The 18,064-nt window shown below is 34.0% G+C and overlaps 2 protein-coding genes across 5 annotated transcripts in view; one reads left to right on the forward strand and one right to left on the reverse strand.

Annotated features, from left to right (window-relative positions):
* The window catches only part of NLG-4 (neuroligin 4), a 284,789-nt gene that overhangs the window by 185,199 nt on the left and 81,526 nt on the right, over nt 1–18,064 (forward strand).
* On the reverse strand, nt 5,145–8,038 carry LOC100578400. Its single transcript, XM_026442780.1, has 8 exons — nt 7,512–8,038; nt 6,939–7,053; nt 6,590–6,854; nt 6,401–6,517; nt 6,220–6,310; nt 5,990–6,132; nt 5,781–5,913; nt 5,145–5,590 (listed from the first exon to the last, which is right to left on the reverse strand). Exons 1-8 carry the CDS (start codon nt 7,653–7,655, stop codon nt 5,537–5,539), a joined length of 1,062 nt encoding a protein of 353 aa, XP_026298565.1. The 5' UTR covers nt 7,656–8,038; the 3' UTR covers nt 5,145–5,536.

Here is an 18,064-nt window from a genome sequence, read left to right on the forward strand (position 1 = left end):
TTGCCATTATGAAAATTTACCGAGTATGCGTCTGCAGAACGAATATTTTTTTTTTTAATCTTGAGCGATCGTAATGGAAATTAAACTCTCGTTCGTTCAGATTGTAAACACAGCTTCCGTTAAATCTAGGAAATCTCTCGTGAAGAAAGATAATAAAAACGCGTAATTAAATCATTGTACCGCTCATTGCAAATATGGTTCGCGAGGTATTCGTATAATTAAGGAAAATTTATTTGTTTAGAAAGAAAAAAAAATTATAACGATAGCAATTATCCGATTATTGCGTACAACTACGATCAATTTTAAATCGAAAGTAAGTATCAATTATTCACGATTGTTTATAATCTTTTGACACTTGTCCACCTCTCGTTTCGAAAAATTCCATCTTTGGTTTATTTTTATTAACGCGCGTCCCGTGTTTATTAAAATTACCTTTTGCACGACGAAATTTAATTAATTCCTCAATTAATTTATGAAATTCCTGGACAAAATTGTTCAACTCCCATTTATAGTTGCCAGTTTCTTCTCATTTAAACGAGCATTAATTACTACGTAATTGTTTATTTATTTGCTCCAATTCGACATAAGTTCGTTTATGAATTACAATTAACTGACACTCTCTCACATATTAAATACGAACGTTTAATCTTTCATTTCCTCCTTTATTTTATCATTTCTCGGATAATTAATCCTCGAATAATATTATTTTTCCCCGACAAATGCGCGATTTAAATCCCTTTCTTTAAAATCTAATCGCAAAAGAAGAAAAGGAGCAAAAAAAAAAAAAGGAAGAACAAGTTCATAAAGACTGAAAATATCGAAAAAAGAAACGTAAATATAATTTTCTCCATTTAAATCTTTTTTCCTACCCATTTATCAAGAAATTACGGAGGAATAATCATCATCAATTTTCCGACGTAATAACTCTCTCATTCCTCCTCCACGTATTCTCCGTTTTTAGAGAATGCTACGTGTGTATTCCACGAGAAACACGTATACGGGAACGCATTTATTAAAACGAGACTTAATTTAATCCGTACGGTGATGCAAAAGGTATCTGGTATCCGGTAAATCATTGGCTACGAGTGACTGTTGCAATTTCCGATTCAACGTCGAATCCCATTCTCCGCCCGTCAATGTTCTCTCAATGTGAGCGAGAAGTAAGATATCCCCGTACGTTCGCTCCATCTTGAATGGAAAATATTGCCGGGATCAATAATACCAGATCCGTGCCCGACTTCGGGCATTCATTGTCACACGGTGTCCATCAGTCGCGACTTTTCTTGCACGAAAAGATTTCGGCCATCGATTAACCATCCATTATTTCCAATCGTCGAGCACCCATCTATTCCGCGCGAGCAAAGAAAGAGAGTGAATAAACGAACGAAGCGAAAGAGTTCAAAAGAACTTGAATCGAGTCGAACACTTTCAAACGATTCGATGGATGGAATTCCACGGTTTGGTGGATTCGTTTCGTGGATCGAAAGGGAAAATCGGCGCGAGAGATGATGGATCCGACACGGTCTCTCCTCTTTCGAGATAAGGGGCCAGATTTATAACGGGCGCGGAATAACGAATTTTACCGTGGCAAAGATTTGCAGCGATACGCCGATAAGATTAGCGATTGATAAACGGCTAGGCTACCCGCAACAACCAGTTTTTGCACGCTTCGCTTCGCTTCGCGTCGATCGTGCGCGAGCATATACCTGGAAAATTGTCGGATGCATTCGCGCCCTCATCATTTATTATTTCGGATCCGTGCATCCCTAAACAGAAGCGTTGCGTTTCGAGAATGAATATATTCTCCGTATAAATAATCCGTAAATGAATATGACGAATCGATTGTTAAGCTTGTGTTTGTCCAACAGTAACAAGTTTTGAAATTCTATATTTGTTTTTTTTTTTTTTTCTAATTTCCATTTCATCAAAATCCATATTTTTTTTATTCTTATATTCCTTTCTCGATGACGTTCTACGTAAAATTAAATATTACGAGTTAGAAGAATAATATAAAATAATGTTGAAAGTTATATTATTTTTAGGATAATTTAATATTGTAAATCGAATGTAAAATTTCACGATGTTTGAAGATTGAAAAAAAAAAAAAGAAAGAAAGATACTCACGTTCGATATGTGCTGCGTAGATATAGAAAAATATAACCAGAGAGAGAGAGAGAGAGGGAGGGGGAGAAGAGAGATGAATCGGTGAGATGTGACATGTTCGGTCGGCACGGTTTCCACTGGCGTTAATTTGTCGAAAAGCTGGGGAACATGGAGCGCAGCATACCTTAAGCACTGTGATGCATATTGTACGAGATCGGTGTTAACGGGGCGCGCGCCATCGTTGTTTAAATTGTTACATCCGCAGTGCTGTGTGCATGAATCAGCAATGCGAAACAGTAAATATTTCTCGGTATAAATTGTCGAAGTTCGCTGATTGCACTTCATCGTTCGATCGTTAATCACGAGCGCTTGGATTTCTCTCGAAACGAGAACGTAATATCGAACTTATCGTCAACTTCTGACGACGAGTCGTCGTGTGAAAATATATTGAGAAGAGAATTTTCTGCAAAAGGATGGGAAAAGTTTTAAATTTTCGCAATAATACAAAAAAAGATGCATTTGCAAAATTATAAGGACAAGCGATGTTGCGAATAGGAGTGTGTACGTTATTGAGATAACACGGAATCGATGTGTGTATGCAGGTGAATTAAATAAGGGAGTAACGAGGCATTGAAATTTTAAAAATAGAAATAAACGAGATATTATAGTTCTAAGAAGAGATTACGATGAAGAAGACAGATTGAAAATGATGTATTACGGAATAAATGAGGTACTCAAATAGAATTTACGAAGCTTCAATGTCTCGTTAGTGTCCTCTCCCCCCTCTCGGTAGTGTTGTAATATTGCATAAAGGACTCGAGTACTCCATCCATATAAATATGTATAATAATCCGTGTATAACGATGACGATTTATATTCTCCAATATATAAAAGAATGCCGAAAACGAGAATCGAGAAAGGAATTTGCTCCTAAAAATTACAAAATTTTTTTATACATTAATATTTCAATTTAACACGACAAGTACTATTTTATATATATTTCTACTTACTTCGAGTGGAGTGCTGTTTCTATAGTTTCTAAAGTAAAGGTAATACAATCCTTAGTCGTGTTCCGACATTCGAGAATGGTATATCTGAAACTAGTTGCTGTTTTAGTTCTTATTAAAAATCGGTGAAGAAGAAGGAAGAAACGTACGTTTCTTATCTTCTATATATATAAAACACTCGAATCAAAATTGAAATTTTATCGTATTAGTTACAGAAAGTTTAATATCCGATATACTTTTATCGATCGAAATTGGAGAAATATAAACAACCTCGTGAGGAAAATTGTGAGGATTAAATTGATTAATGATTATAATGCACGTGAGTACGCGAGAAATCTGTTTTATCATTAACGATACGACATGAAGTACATATATTCGTTTTCACGATAATTGCATTGTGAAACGATGACTGGCTATTTATATTAATTTTGATTACAAAGGATTTCTAAATGAATATTAATACGGGCGATAAAAGTAAATGAGCAATGAACACGATAATTTTGGATTTGCGATTAAACGTATATCGTGAATGTTGCACGACAATTTGCACGAGAATTATTTTGATTCCACGATCAATCACGTTATTTAATACGTTAAATAATTATTTTCGAATGATATTTTTTTTTTCTTTTTTTGGTTTAAAATTTTTGAATGGAATTAAAGATCTAAAATTCTAAAAATGATCGAAAAAACTATATATATTAAATGTGTGTAACGTGTGTAATACGAAATAAATTAGATTTTTTTATATTTCTTTTATAATATATTCCATACGTATATTTATAAAATAAAAGACGAAAGTATTTTTCATCGAATATTTAAAAATTGAATGTTTTTTTTACCGCAAAATTTCTATCAATATTTTTTTTTATTCTCTCTTTACGAAGTTAGTTCATTAAAAAAAAAAAAAAAAAAATTCTGCGTGATTTCCATTCGATCGTAGTACAATTGATTCAATTTATACCGTGTGAAATACAACAGAAAGCATGAATGGAAAAAAAAAAAAATGAAATACGTAGGTGCGTGTAAACGCTGCATTTGCACAGCGAAATCAGTTTACAATGTTTCATCAAGCGAATAAACGAACTCGATTGCAGCTATCAATTGCACTTCAATAAAGCGAAACAGAAATAACATGTCGCAAAGATTAACGCAATTCCCGGCAGGAATATCATTATACCTTCTTCAAATTAAATGTAAATATAAATATGATTATTTTCTAAACTGTAAAATCGATTTCCACGCGCGTAAATATAAGAAATACAATTTTCCTGTTAATTATTACGTTTCAATGGTAGTTTTTCCCGCGCTAAAAATGTTCATTTCGTCGAAATAAAATTTAGATCGTTCGTTTAAAATTGCGCATGGAATGGAACAACGTGTAATTCGATCATCACGATACATTTTGTATATTTTATTACTATTCTTTACGGAGAAATTAGTATACTTCGTGCTATTTTGTTAACACCTCTTGACGACAGGTCAGTCGAGTATTCAACTTCCGGCAGCAGCTCGTGGATGAACTTTAAAGATATGCAGATCACGTCATTGCTGTTGTAAAAAAAAAAAAAAAAAGAATAAAAATAAAAATATGCAAACTCTATGAACTCATTTACCGGGAAAGAACTTCACGCGTAAAGTGTAAAAAGATTTTCATCCCTTGAAAGGAAAATTAGATCTAACTTTATATGTTACAGAAATATTAGATTCCAGCCGGATAAATATGAAAGAGATTACTTTTTTATCCCACAACAACATATTTGTTCTATCAATTCGAGAAATAAAAAATAAAAAAAATTAACCACTCGTATACTCGACAACATATACAAAATATATACAATTGTCACTGTATTAATTTAAATTCCTCCCCCACGTATAAAAGCGTACACGTATTTCTACTTACTCCACAAATTTTATTTTCAACAGATTTCTTTTCTGAAATTGTCAAACGTGTTTAATACAATAACTTTTAATGTTGAAATATCAGTTTCAACTATTATAAATTAAGAATAAATAAAGCGTGCGAATACAAACTCGTCGTTTTCACATTCCTTAATGTTATTTTATTAATCGGTGTCGTCGAGAAGGCCGGGTTGTTAACAAAAGTAACATCGTCTCTCCTTCCTCCGGTTGCATCTCGTAGAACAGCACGAACAGCACACACGATAATCGGGTACCGCAAACGCAACAAGCATTGCGGTTGCGAAATACAACACGGCGCGTGACAAAATCGTGGCGTATCGGTCGCGTAGGGCGCGTACAATTAGGGTGTAATTACACTTACGCAATATCCTCTCGGTTTAATTAGTCCGTGATATCCGTGCCGACACCGCATACGTACTTCGTACCGTTCCGTTTCACGATGATTCACCGATGATTCCTGCGAAATCCATCGGATGATCGGTCACGCTCAACGTCGACCGCCATTATTCTTGGATCGAATGCACGAACATGAAGTAGGAGAAACCGATTCGTATCATCTATTGATTCAAAATATTGTGTCAATCAATAACAACAACCGTTTGAGGAAAAGAGAACCTCGAGAGAGAAGAAGTTTCTCTGGAGAGTATTTATATACTTGATATTTTTCCTCGAAATTATATGTCATTCGAACAACTCTTTTTCCTCGATTTTGATCAAATTTATTTAAAGAGAGAGAGAGGGACTCACCGATAGATACGTTTGGTCGACCACAATTACGACATTTTTAAATCGGAATTTGTACGGTGTCATGAATCTGTGCATAAGGAATAACAGCAATTTCTGAGTTTTGGCCGAGGTCGAGTACCAGTGTCCGCAATAGCTAAACGTTCGATAGATTAATATAAGGAAATGGAAATATATATCTTATCGAATGAATATTTGTTTTGGAAACTTACGCCTTGAAGAACAAAGTTTCACTGATCTCGTATACTTTTTGATAGGGTAATATTAGCATGTATATGATAAATAAGTATAAACTCACGAAAAAGCAATATATGAACATTATTCGTAGATTGTGTGGCAATAACTCGTTTCTCAACTGAAGGGATTGAATAAATTGAATAAGAAGAACGTGTTAAAATTAAGGAAAATTTGTACGTAGAGTATACGTAGAAATTATAGTTACTTTCAAGAGTAAGGCAGAGATAATTAATGTTCCCCAGATTAGTTGAATAGCGCCACATATAACCATGGTAGAATTGTACTTTTTGCAAAATCTAAAATATACATGAATATATAAGCGAATTAATTTTTCCTTTGTACGATATGCAAACAAAATGAAGAAAAATAGACAGGTCATCACTAACTTCAAATTTCTCTTATACAAGTTCACGATATACACCAGTCTTCTACAGTAAATTAAATGTTTGTCGATCTTTTGACAAGTAATTTCTGGTTCGTCGAATAAATGTATCGTTAAATATCTAACGAGAAGAAAATTTCTAATAATAATTCTCTAAAAATAATCGAAACGAGAAATGTGTCTGAAAGCTTACCCAATCTTGTCGAATATTCCAATAATGTGCGTTATTATTATCGCGTGTAATACATCGGTACCAATCTCCATCGAACAAACCAACAATATCGCTACATTTAAGTGAATATAAATGGGATAAGAATATTTTTCACGGTCGATAAAATATTCGGTTAAAATTATTCGATCAAAATAATTCGTTCTGTTCGTTCTGGATGTTGTCTCGTAATCAACGATTTGAAACACCTGGATTATCATCAATACAAAGGCCACGAAGTAACAGAATACTGAAACATAGATAATCGGATATCAGGAAATTTAAATATTTGTATATAACGCACAGGAAAAATTAATTATAAAAGCTCACTTACGAAAGATTATCTGGCAATAATACGAACATTTCTTGTACGTTCGTTTTATTAAAATCTTTTCCGTTTCCGTCAATTTGCTCAAATCGATCCTTATGTAGTCAAAAAATTCCTTAAACTATAATGAAAAAGAAAAAAAAGAAAGAAAATAGAATAATTGATAAAATAATTCGCAGGAATTAAATCGTATTAAAAATGTCTTCCTCTCGATCTATTCCTATATTAGACAAGAAACGCACCTCTTCGATCTTAATCCAAATATTAACATATTTTATTAATATTAACGAAACAATCAATACATTTGTAATTATCTGGTACAGCAGAGCGTGATCGATCTTATCGGTGAACAATGTGAAAATCTGGAAACATATCCAGACACTCGTTATTTAAATAATTTAAATACTTAACGAATTAGAATAAAACGATCGATCGTCTCATTTAATAAAAATAAAAATAAAATATATATTTTCTCGCGATAACACGAAATCCATTTAACTACGATATGCGTATCATATACACAACGATTTAACACAAAGCACAATAACATTGAGAGAGAAAAAAGAAAGAAAATCGTACCTGAACGAGTAAAAAAGAAATTACGCACGTAACGTACACGATCCTTTGCATCTCGTTCGCTTTCGAATATTCGTAGGGCCACACGCCAACTAGGAGCAGATACAATCTATAACTCTTGACGACGTTCGCCTCGTAGAAATCCATCGCTGTTCCAAAGCCGAAACACGACTGCGATCGGTCGCGCGCCGTGTCTCCAACATATAGTAAATATTTTGCCTCGAATTCCGCCTGATCCCGTGAGAACGACGATTATAATCATAAGGTTCATAAGATAAATACAGGTTGCGCGATACATATACACGTACCAACACCTTCGTGAAATTTCTTCGTTATTTTTCCCCCCCGATCAGGCAATATACGGCGGGTTATTATACTTTTAGCACGAACACCAGTTGCGGGAGATTGGTACACGTGTTGGTTACTTTGTTCCGAGGTGGCGAGAAATTTTTATGAAAACACCTTTGGCATAACTTATCATAATTTTATAATATTCTTCTTCCCCTCGCTTGCGTGCGTGTTGAACGTGCTCCCTTGTCAAATCGATCCCTTCCCCCCCTCGTGTGGAGCAATTATGTTTCTCTGTGTTTAGTTGTCACACTCGTTTGACAGCTACTGTGATGTGGATTTTTCTTTTTTCTTTTTTTTTTGAAATAAAGTTATTGTGATAAAGTTATATGATAACTCTTTTTTTAAGATGAGGGACAATGTGATTTTTTTAGGCGGAGAACATTCGTTGTTTTTTTAATGTAAATTAAATTTATATTATTATAGAAATGGAATTAATTTTTGAATTTTACACGGCTTATTCCAATTCGAGATTAAATTAACGATGAAGTAAAGTGTAATAACGCGAGGGATCAATTGGTGGCCTATTTATTATGAAATGTAAGGTACGACAATTCCGTTTTCAATTTTATCAATGTTATTACTGTTTCCAATGCAGAATGCTGTTTTTGCAAAAAAGAAAAAGATAAAAATATACGTTTATTTCGACGTACAACACATGCACGTACATTGGCATATGCATGTAATTACAGCATATCGTATCTTTATTTATGATATTAATTATTGATGAAAATGATATTTTATTTAAACGTAACGAATACATGCTCGTTATTTATGATTACAGGAATATGTTATAAATTACTAAATGTGATATCATACTATTTTCAACAATTTTTTTATAATGCATAAGTGTAAATATTTGACTGAAAGCAACTGAAATTCTATTGATGCATTTTATTTATTTATTCTTCATTGATCGCGATTAACCGTGTATTAAAAGTCAATCAAGTCTTCTGAACAACACTATGGTAATCGGAAAAAACATGGTGCCAATTTACATCGTTCATTCTTCTAACGATATTAAGAGAATCAAACAAGAGAAGGAGAATTGCACCATCTTAAAATCGAACAATTATTAGGAAACCTGTTTTTAAATAATTCATGGAAAATCAACAAGTATTATACAAAAATAAAAAGAAGACAATTCTAATATATGATTATAAATTTTACAAACAAGCAATTTTACAAACAATTATCTAATTATTCTTTTCATATAAATCCATCAACGTAACTTTGACTATCTTGATATCTGAGATCATGTAAAAGTAGATATAATTATTAGAAAACATTGGTTAAATATCGATATTTCTACATACATGATCTTATTTATAAATTCATCTCCTACATTGAAACACTTGTATCAAAGCAAAGATCTCTTGGAATAGTTTCTAGAATCGAGTCGTGCGATGAGTGAAAGTTCGAAACAATTCCAAGCGATCTGGAAATCCATCGAAGAAAAGAACTCTCTCTAGAAGAATCAATGAAACGTTATATGTTCCTTTCGAGTGTCTTCTTTTTATCTCAGTACGTAGAATCAGTAGTTACATCAAATCATGAGGTACCTTACTTATCGATTCAAATGTTATAAAAAATATTTGTGGAATTCCTAAGTGATAAGATTTCAAACAATTTTGTAGTACGAATTTGAACATCTTTTGTATATAAACGGGTGTCTCGTACCAGCACGCGTTGTATCTAGTTAGAGGAAACTTGTCAGATACAATTTCAAATTGGTATATTAATCGTATTAAAAATTTACTTACGCGCTGTTTAACAACAGCTCAGAGTGTTTGGTCAATTTAGTAGCTGGATAAGAATACAGAAACACGAGTATGTAATTCTGAACAATATCTATAAATATGGTTATAAGCTTTCTAATGTGATTGGTTTTTATACATCTGTATACCTTGAAAGAAATTATACATCAATACGTCGATCGTAAAAGTTTCAATCAATCATTTCCATATTTACCTTGTAAAATTTCAAAGTGAATATAATTGTTATTATTACGTATTGCAGAACGATAGATATGGAATAATATGTATCCAGAAGATTGATATACCTAATAGAAATATTATAATATAAGTGTAAAAAAAAAGAAAAAAAAGTAACAATATACCACATACTCGATGCATTTCCAATGGTGTCTAACTATGTCCACGATTTGATTTTGAAGCAAGTATTTTCTGTAAGCGACATTCATCTTTCGGATATCATCGAAAAGATGTTTAAATCTATAACTAGATATACAATACGTTTTATATGTATATTTCGTTGTGATCTTATTCTACTTTAATTTTTACCTGGTAATATCAAATACTGCACAGACATGGTACGTGATAGTTATATAAATCGAATCAGTAGACATTAAAATAATCAAACTAAATATGATTACGATATCGACAAATATCGTGAAAATATAGTAATCTATTTCATTTAGAACGTTTGAATTTATAAAATACGCGGAATAATCCATTGTGATATTTACAATGATAACTGAACTATAGACAATCCAACTTGTCCCTATTATTCAAAATATCATGAATATTATAGGAATTAAATATATCGTAATAATAATTGCAATGTAAAAAATGACTTACAAATTAAATATCTTTCGTATAAATAACTATTACGACTATATTTTTTTAATATATTCATGTCATCAATGCACTTCAACTCGGCCCAATCTCGTTCAATGTTTATAAATAATATTTTCATCTAAAAATGTATTCATTAAGAAATCAAAGAGAAAGAGCGTAGAAATAATAAAAGATTTATAAATTTTTTTACCACATCATAATTGTAGATACATGTATAATACTTAATCGACACGATAATATTTATCGTTATAATAATTACGCATCCTAAAAGATCGTTAATATTGTTTCTACAAAGTAACATTATCCGGACCTGTTAAAAATAAATTTATAATTAATAAATAGATATAAAAATATATTATGAGGATATGAAAATAAAATAAAAATTGTATTTTATTTCTATTAAATAATAATTATTTTAATTTAACTATTTTTCATATTAATGCATATTGTCTTCATTATGTATATTTTTGTATATTAAAATTTGTCATAAATATGTAAATAGTTTAATAATTGGTAATAGTGATTAATTAATAATAATGAAGTAATCGAAGCTGATATGATTAGAAGTCATAATTAATTCAATAATCATCAATCATGGAATGAACTACTATTAATTATATTATAATTGAAATAACAATAGTAACGATAATACATAATAATATGTAAAAGAAATGTTTGTGGATAAACTATTCTTCACTATTTTCCATAATTTTATTTATAACAATTCTTCTCGCTCAATAATCTTTTCGATACTTTTATTATAAATTAAATTATTTTGACAGAACGAGAAAAGAAAATTGTATCAAATGAAGAATTTCGAATGATGAATCGAAAAAAGGAAATTACCTGATACACAATAATCAAAACAAACATCGCTTGAATAAACCATTTACGAGTTGTTTGTTGTTTGCTATTGTCGAACGGCCACAAACCAACTAACTTCGAGTAGAAGCGAACGTATCTATAATAATAATTATCCAACATGTTCGCAAAACAAGAATCAATGACCGTTTGATGAACGAAACAACGACCGTGAAGTGTATTGGCATCCTCCACGCGTATTACATAATATTATCGAACAAGTTTGCACCTACTAGCTACATTTCTATAAAATCTTTACTTACCTTCTAATAATAAATACGAATTCCAAGAAAGACACCACGTTTACGTAATTATGGTCATTTAATTTTCACCCAAGGAAGATTATCTTTATTTTTTCATCGAGGCTTAGACTGTCCATTTTCACACGTTTGATTGACAGGAGATACGCGACACAACGTAGTTGTGTTGGTACGAGCCAGGGTGCGTTTCCATAAGGGGTGGTCGCAACAGTCGAGTTTTACTTAGAATGGAAAGTCGTTCAAAGCGTGGCATCTATCGTAAAAAAATTGTTTTTTGAAGAATTGTAATCTTGAAGAATTGTGATCATCTTAAAATTTTAAGTGAAATTAAAATTTTAACACATGAAGGAAGGGGGAGGAGATGTACATTTTTGTAAAATCGTACGTTTTCGAAGAGAAGAATTTATTTTCTTATAAATATTTGTCGCGAAACGAAAACGTTTTAAAAACAATAACCAGGGTGTGTGTATCGTTCGAGGATTATTGTTATAAAAATTGTAAAATCGATAGCGGAACAAGAATACAAGAATTTCAATTGAACCATTTTTCAAACGATCCGCGCGATTACTTGTTTTTTAAGGGATCCGAAATATCGTGGTTATTGTTCAGCCAAACGACAACTTGGAATCAATCGTGTATTCACTACACGGGGGAGGAGGAGTTTTTTATGTGGATTATTTTTTTCGAGAACAATGGACGACGAATGTTCGCAACGTGCGCGTATCCTGGCTTCGGGAATGACTATGTTTCACGTGGCTTTTTGTGAATCGAGGACTCGTAATAATTCGCTGTCAGCACGGACGAGTAACCCTGTTTCCGTTTCGCGTTTCCCATTGTTTTCATCCCGTCCAAATTTATTTAAACTTTCACCCTCGAATGTCCACTCCCTAATAAGTTGTTACGCAGTTGTTGAAACCTACATTTCGAACATTTCATTTGTTTCTCTATAATTGTTACGTAGAGGAGAGGATAAAATCAACTAAAACGCCATTTTTCTTCCTTTCGGTAAAAATAATCGTTTTACGCGAGTACCGTTCTCTTTTAATTTTAATCTTTAAGAATTACCTTTTTTCTTTTCTGTTTTTTATTACTCTTATATTTATCTATCAATACTAGCTCCATTTAAAAGCTATTTCAGACCACTACTTCTCATTTTCCTTTTCTCATTCCCTTTTCTCCACTTCTTTAAATTCTTCTTTTTTCGTTAAATTACAATCCCATAATAGCAATTGGGAAGCGAAAAATGGACAAGAGCGTGACGATAGTATCACAGTGTATTAAGCCGATCAGAGAAGCGTTACGTGGCCGCCCAATCATCTCCATCCCTTTTCATTGTCGAAATTACAGCCGGCCTAATGATCCACAGGCTGGTAAATTCGCTGGTGGAGTCGTGTCAGCGGTTAATAATTGAAATATCAACGGGCCAATGAATCTCTCCGATGCGAGACCGAGAGGCGGAAGCGTGCGCGCGAGTTTCGTCGAGGAAAGCGGCGCGCATCCGGTCAGCGTCCTCTAGATACCTTCCGGTCGAACGAATTTCACCCATCCCCCCTCCATTCTCCCCCGGATATGAATTGCTACGAGATAAACCGCGCGTGTATATATAATATATATGTGTGTGTATATACTTTACGGAATAAACTTTGAAACGAGTTTAAAATTGTGGATTTGTTAAGCGAACAAATGAAAGATTTCGTTATCTTGGTGAGATGTATGGATGGAGGATGCGTTCGCAAGATGGTTGCTTGTTTAATCTTGGAAAATTATATTTGCGTCTACCGTTTTGAGAACGAACAAACCTCCGACTTAATTACGTGCCAACCACGACTGGGATGAATCATTGAAATCGTGGATTCGGATGAATAGATCTCCCTAGATTTGATTTTATAGAGATTTTTTTTTTTAATGTGAAATTGTGCAATTAAATTATTCGAATATATATTCGAATCGGATATTGTGTGCGCGTTACGATATTGGATTTTATTTAATTTATCGCTCCAGCTTTATTTCGACGTATTGCTAGACAAGATGTCCGACCCGTAATAACCGTATTTCCGTTTCGAAAATATTGTACGCGTTATTTATACCACTTCGATTTATTTTTTTTATATATATATACGCCATTGCGATATATATATATTGTTCAAGGAGAAAAAGGGGAATGGAGGATTAAAATTGAGGTAAAACGGAGGAATCTAAATTGGAACGAACAATGGGAACGGATGAAGTTACGTTTAATACGATAAAATTTTACATAGTTTTAATACGATCATAGTTGTACAAGTCCGTTTATTGATTGCGGGATGGCCGTGATTCGCTCGCCGAAATTATATAGGTGTTTGTATCTCGTCGAGAGATGAAATTATATACGTATATCTAAAAGTCATGCATAATTATACATGCATGTTGGTTAAATATTGCAATTCCATTATTGTCATATCACATATGTATGAATATCGAAAGTCTAACTTGTAAAGCATTTTCGAACACGAACGATGATATTAATTATCAATGTCTAACATTCGCTCGATTGTTAATAATTTCGACGGTTAATTTTGTGTATTTACAAGCAATTGATACGATCCACGTGAAATTACAGCGTATATTCTTCCTCGGATTGATTTTTAATAAATAAATCGTATCAATTAATATTTTTTCAGGGTAACAGGTGGTCTTTTCTTTTCTTTCTCCGTTCCTGTAACAAAATTTTTTATTACAGAAGAATGGATTATGATTATGAAAAATATATCTTGGTTCGATTCGTCGTAGGAGAAATGATTTAAATGAAAATAATATAGACGATGATAAAACCGGAATCCTTTTTATGCCGGATCCGCGTCGAGGCTATCCGCATCGAAGCTCCATTCCAATTTCAATTTATGCTAAATTGTTTGCAGAAGCGATCGTCTTTTCCATCGACGAGATTGTCGGTGAACGACAAAGGAAAGAGCGGATCCTTGATCGTCAATGCGGCGTGACATTCGATAATAAGAAAATTGATCGATTATGTCGGTAAGGCGAATGAACGATTAAAATGGAATTGCGAAGGAAAATTTTGCACAAATATTGTTATTCTTGTTGACGAGTTGAAGCGTGACTTTGATAACTGAAAAAAAGAAAAAAGAATCAAATTTCAAGGATGTGTTTTCATTCATCAAACATTACTAGTACTTTACTTTTATTTTTATATTTTATACACGTACGAGCATATTTCATTCCCGATGTTTGCCCTAGGAAAACTGTAAGTTTTAGGAAAACATTCTTGACATATCAAACATTGAAAATGCGTAAAGAAAATAAAATTTTTTGCCTTTTAGTAGTAAAAGCGTCATTTAAAGTTTACGTACGACATGTTTTTCACTTTACATTACATTTATTCATTCAAACAAGGTTCGATTAGGATTAAATTTCCTTTCTTTGAATGGAAAAGTCAAACAGCCACAAAAATTCAAACGGTATCCCATTGTAATCCTTTTTCACCTGCGTTTATGTATAAAATATTTATCTTTTATAGATAAAAAAAAGTCATGGGCGATAAAAATTATAAAAATAGAGGAAAGGAAATGCTGCTAATGTGAATCTGTTCTTTCTTTCTTCTTTTCTTTTTCTAATGAGCTTTGCAATAAAATCCCCTCTCGTTATCCATTTTTCTTCCATTACGTTCGCGATAATCACCATTATCATCACCAATTGTTGTTCAAGCAACCTGTTCGCGCGGAAATAATTCGCGTTTTCGATACCCATTTTCCATTATAAAACATTCTCGCGAGAAGACGTCCGAAAGAAATTTATTGGACCTTTATGGCGACGGCAATCTGTCGATTTCGCCAGCTTTCGTTGGAATTTCATTTGACCGATCGATTCAATGTTATTTGATTCGGGCTTACACGGTTTTTCTCTTTGTTCAAATTGGACCCGAGTGAATCGCTTTCAATCGCGGCCATTATCGTTTCAAAAGCGTCGAGTATAAATTTAAGAATTCCGATTTAAATCGAATAAAAACTCTTCGACGAACAAACAAAGAAATATATATATATATATATATATATACACATGTACACTTAAGCTTTCAAGCAAAGTTCAACGAACTCTTTAAGTGGAGGGCTCGAGGAACGAAATACCTATTCTATCAATCTCGACTATAAATCGATGCTATCGTTGAAAAGGGTTTAGCAGACCCTCCAAAAGTCTCTCAGTCGAATTACATCCCCCCTTGGAAAATAAATGATCCCCATTCGGAATGTCAGTTTTCACTTTAATCGCGGATTACAAGCTATCTCTTTTTCTCGAGAGCTTTCACCAATTCGGGGGAGGGGGGGGAAGGGATTTCCACCGTTAGCTCCCAATTTTCCGAGGATCCTTTTCCTCCCTGTGGTTACGGTTCCCTGTCCACGAGCAATCACTTTGAGAAACATCTCTCTCATCTTCTCATATCGATTACTGTGCCCGATATGGAGAAAAATCGAGGATTCTTTTTCTTTTTTCTTTTTTTTAATGGAAAACGATGGTATTCCCCCTCCAATCCTCCCTCAATCGAAGCATCTCTCTTTGTCTCGAGGAATCGATGAATCGTTTTCGAATTCGTGTGCCAATCGAATGTTGAAAAATACTCGTTTTCCCGGTTATGTTAATGTTAATTTTATTATTATTATTATTATTATTATTTGGAAGAGAGGAGTTTTCAACGATAATTATATTCATATCGTGTAGAATAGTGATAATATATAAATGGATAAATAGCAAATACGGAAGGAATCTGGTGGAATAATCTGGTAATTATTTGGCGATATTTGGCTTCTTGCCATATAATGTTAAAACATTGTAAAATAAACGGGTTATAACAGGGCTGCTTGTTCGCTAATACGCTTGCAAAATATGTATATCTCCCATGTGTGAGAGATAATGGAGCTGCTTCCCCATTTAATTCGATAAACAGCAAAGTAATTGGATCTCATTGGCGGAAGGGAACCCATTACACGACTTACAGGATAGTATTTCAATTAAGCTCCATCGTTTATAACGAATACTCCGAAGATACTCGATACTTGAGGAACATTTCTGTTACCACTGTGTTAAAAAGAGGATGAAAGAGAGAGAGTACTTGTTACCACAATGGAAGTGAGAATTTTGTTTAGCAGAGATGTGTCCAATTTACAAACTTGGAATCGTTCGAAAATAATTCGAACGATTCAATTTTATCGATTATTGACTCGCGATGAGTGCAATGAGAAATATTCTCCTCTTCCAAATTCGAGAACGCTAAATTGGCCTTTGACGATCTAACATTTTCTCAATTAGCGTTAATTGATCGAGGGACAAAGGGAGAGGAGAGATGGATACGCGAAACAAAGGAGAAACTCGGGCAAACTGAAAATAAACCGAAACCTGGCTTTACACGCCCATCTACATTTCTTGCAAAGACCTAGTCGAGCCTTTCTTTGACGATTAAACGCGATAACGCGCTCCGCTTAGCCCAAGTCCGTATGAAACTTATCCCGGGCAAATCCTATTAGCCTTCTCGCTACATCTATTCCCATTGAAACGTCGCGTCGCGAGACGCTTGTTTCGAGCCACTCGTTCGCAATTTGAATCCCTGCCAGCCATCGTTACGAATTTATCGCCTAAACTTTTGGATTTTAATTAACCTTCAATTACGAATCCTTCCGATGAATGAAATCCCTCTTCTTCGTTTCGACATCGCGAAATAATTATCCTTCTCGAAACGAAGATTTAACGGGAATAATAACGAAATATTTCGTTTGGATGATTATTTACTTTTCCGATCTTTCCACTCATCCCTCCTTTACAATCACTTACAACCGTGATACCTTTTGATAGATGTGATAAGCAAGCCCTACTTTCTGTAAATATTTCTTTTTTTTTGCGGAGGAAAATAATTCATAACCGGAGGAAAGCGGTCGATATTTGGTCGAAAGCAAGTAACGCGAGCAACATAAACAGATCGAATCGTGGCGAGATTCATGGCCCGGGCAAAGGATACGTTTTGATACAGCAGTTTGGGCGGAAAAAATGGCGACGGTCGGTCGATGCGAGCAAACAGAGGGAACGCCAAATAACCATCAATTTCGCAGGACTTCAAATAACTATCAATTTTGCGCGTAAGGTCCGGGACGGTGTCTCTGAAATGACAGAGGCAAACTAGCACCGGCGCGAAACGGAAATATGAGATAGGCGGCCGCCACCGGGTTCCAAAAGGAGACGGGAACAAACGGTGTTGGACGGTCGGTGACGTTGGTTAACGTCATGGCCTCGCTTTCGTATTTGCCCGCTTTCTCCTCTTCACGTTCGGAACCGCGCCGTCCATATATCATTTCGTCGTCATCGTTGTCGGCCGAAGCGAAACTCCGCCCGAGTGCGCGTTAAATCGGTTTTGCATAAAAGAAATATTTGCTCTGCTTCTCGAGTGCGCCGCATGGGAAATTTTTCTTCGAACCGGGGAAAGGATGGAGGGGAAGCAGATCTCGAA

This window comes from Apis mellifera, linkage group LG9 (genome assembly GCF_003254395.2).
Source record: "Apis mellifera strain DH4 linkage group LG9, Amel_HAv3.1, whole genome shotgun sequence".
Lineage (NCBI taxonomy): Eukaryota > Metazoa > Arthropoda > Insecta > Hymenoptera > Apidae > Apis > Apis mellifera.

Bases quoted from the DNA above. Each gene is read 5' to 3' on its own strand.
- LOC100578400 (XM_026442780.1), bottom strand. From the start codon at position 7,655: ATGGATTTCTACGAGGCGAACGTCGTCAAGAGTTATAGATTGTATCTG. The intron at 7,054-7,511 runs GTACGATTTTCT...TTTTCATTATAG, and splicing joins TTTCTTTTTTACTCGTTCAG to TTTAAGGAATTTTTTGACTA. The intron at 6,133-6,219 runs GTAACTATAATT...CAATCCCTTCAG, and splicing joins TCTCTGCCTTACTCTTGAAA to TTGAGAAACGAGTTATTGCC.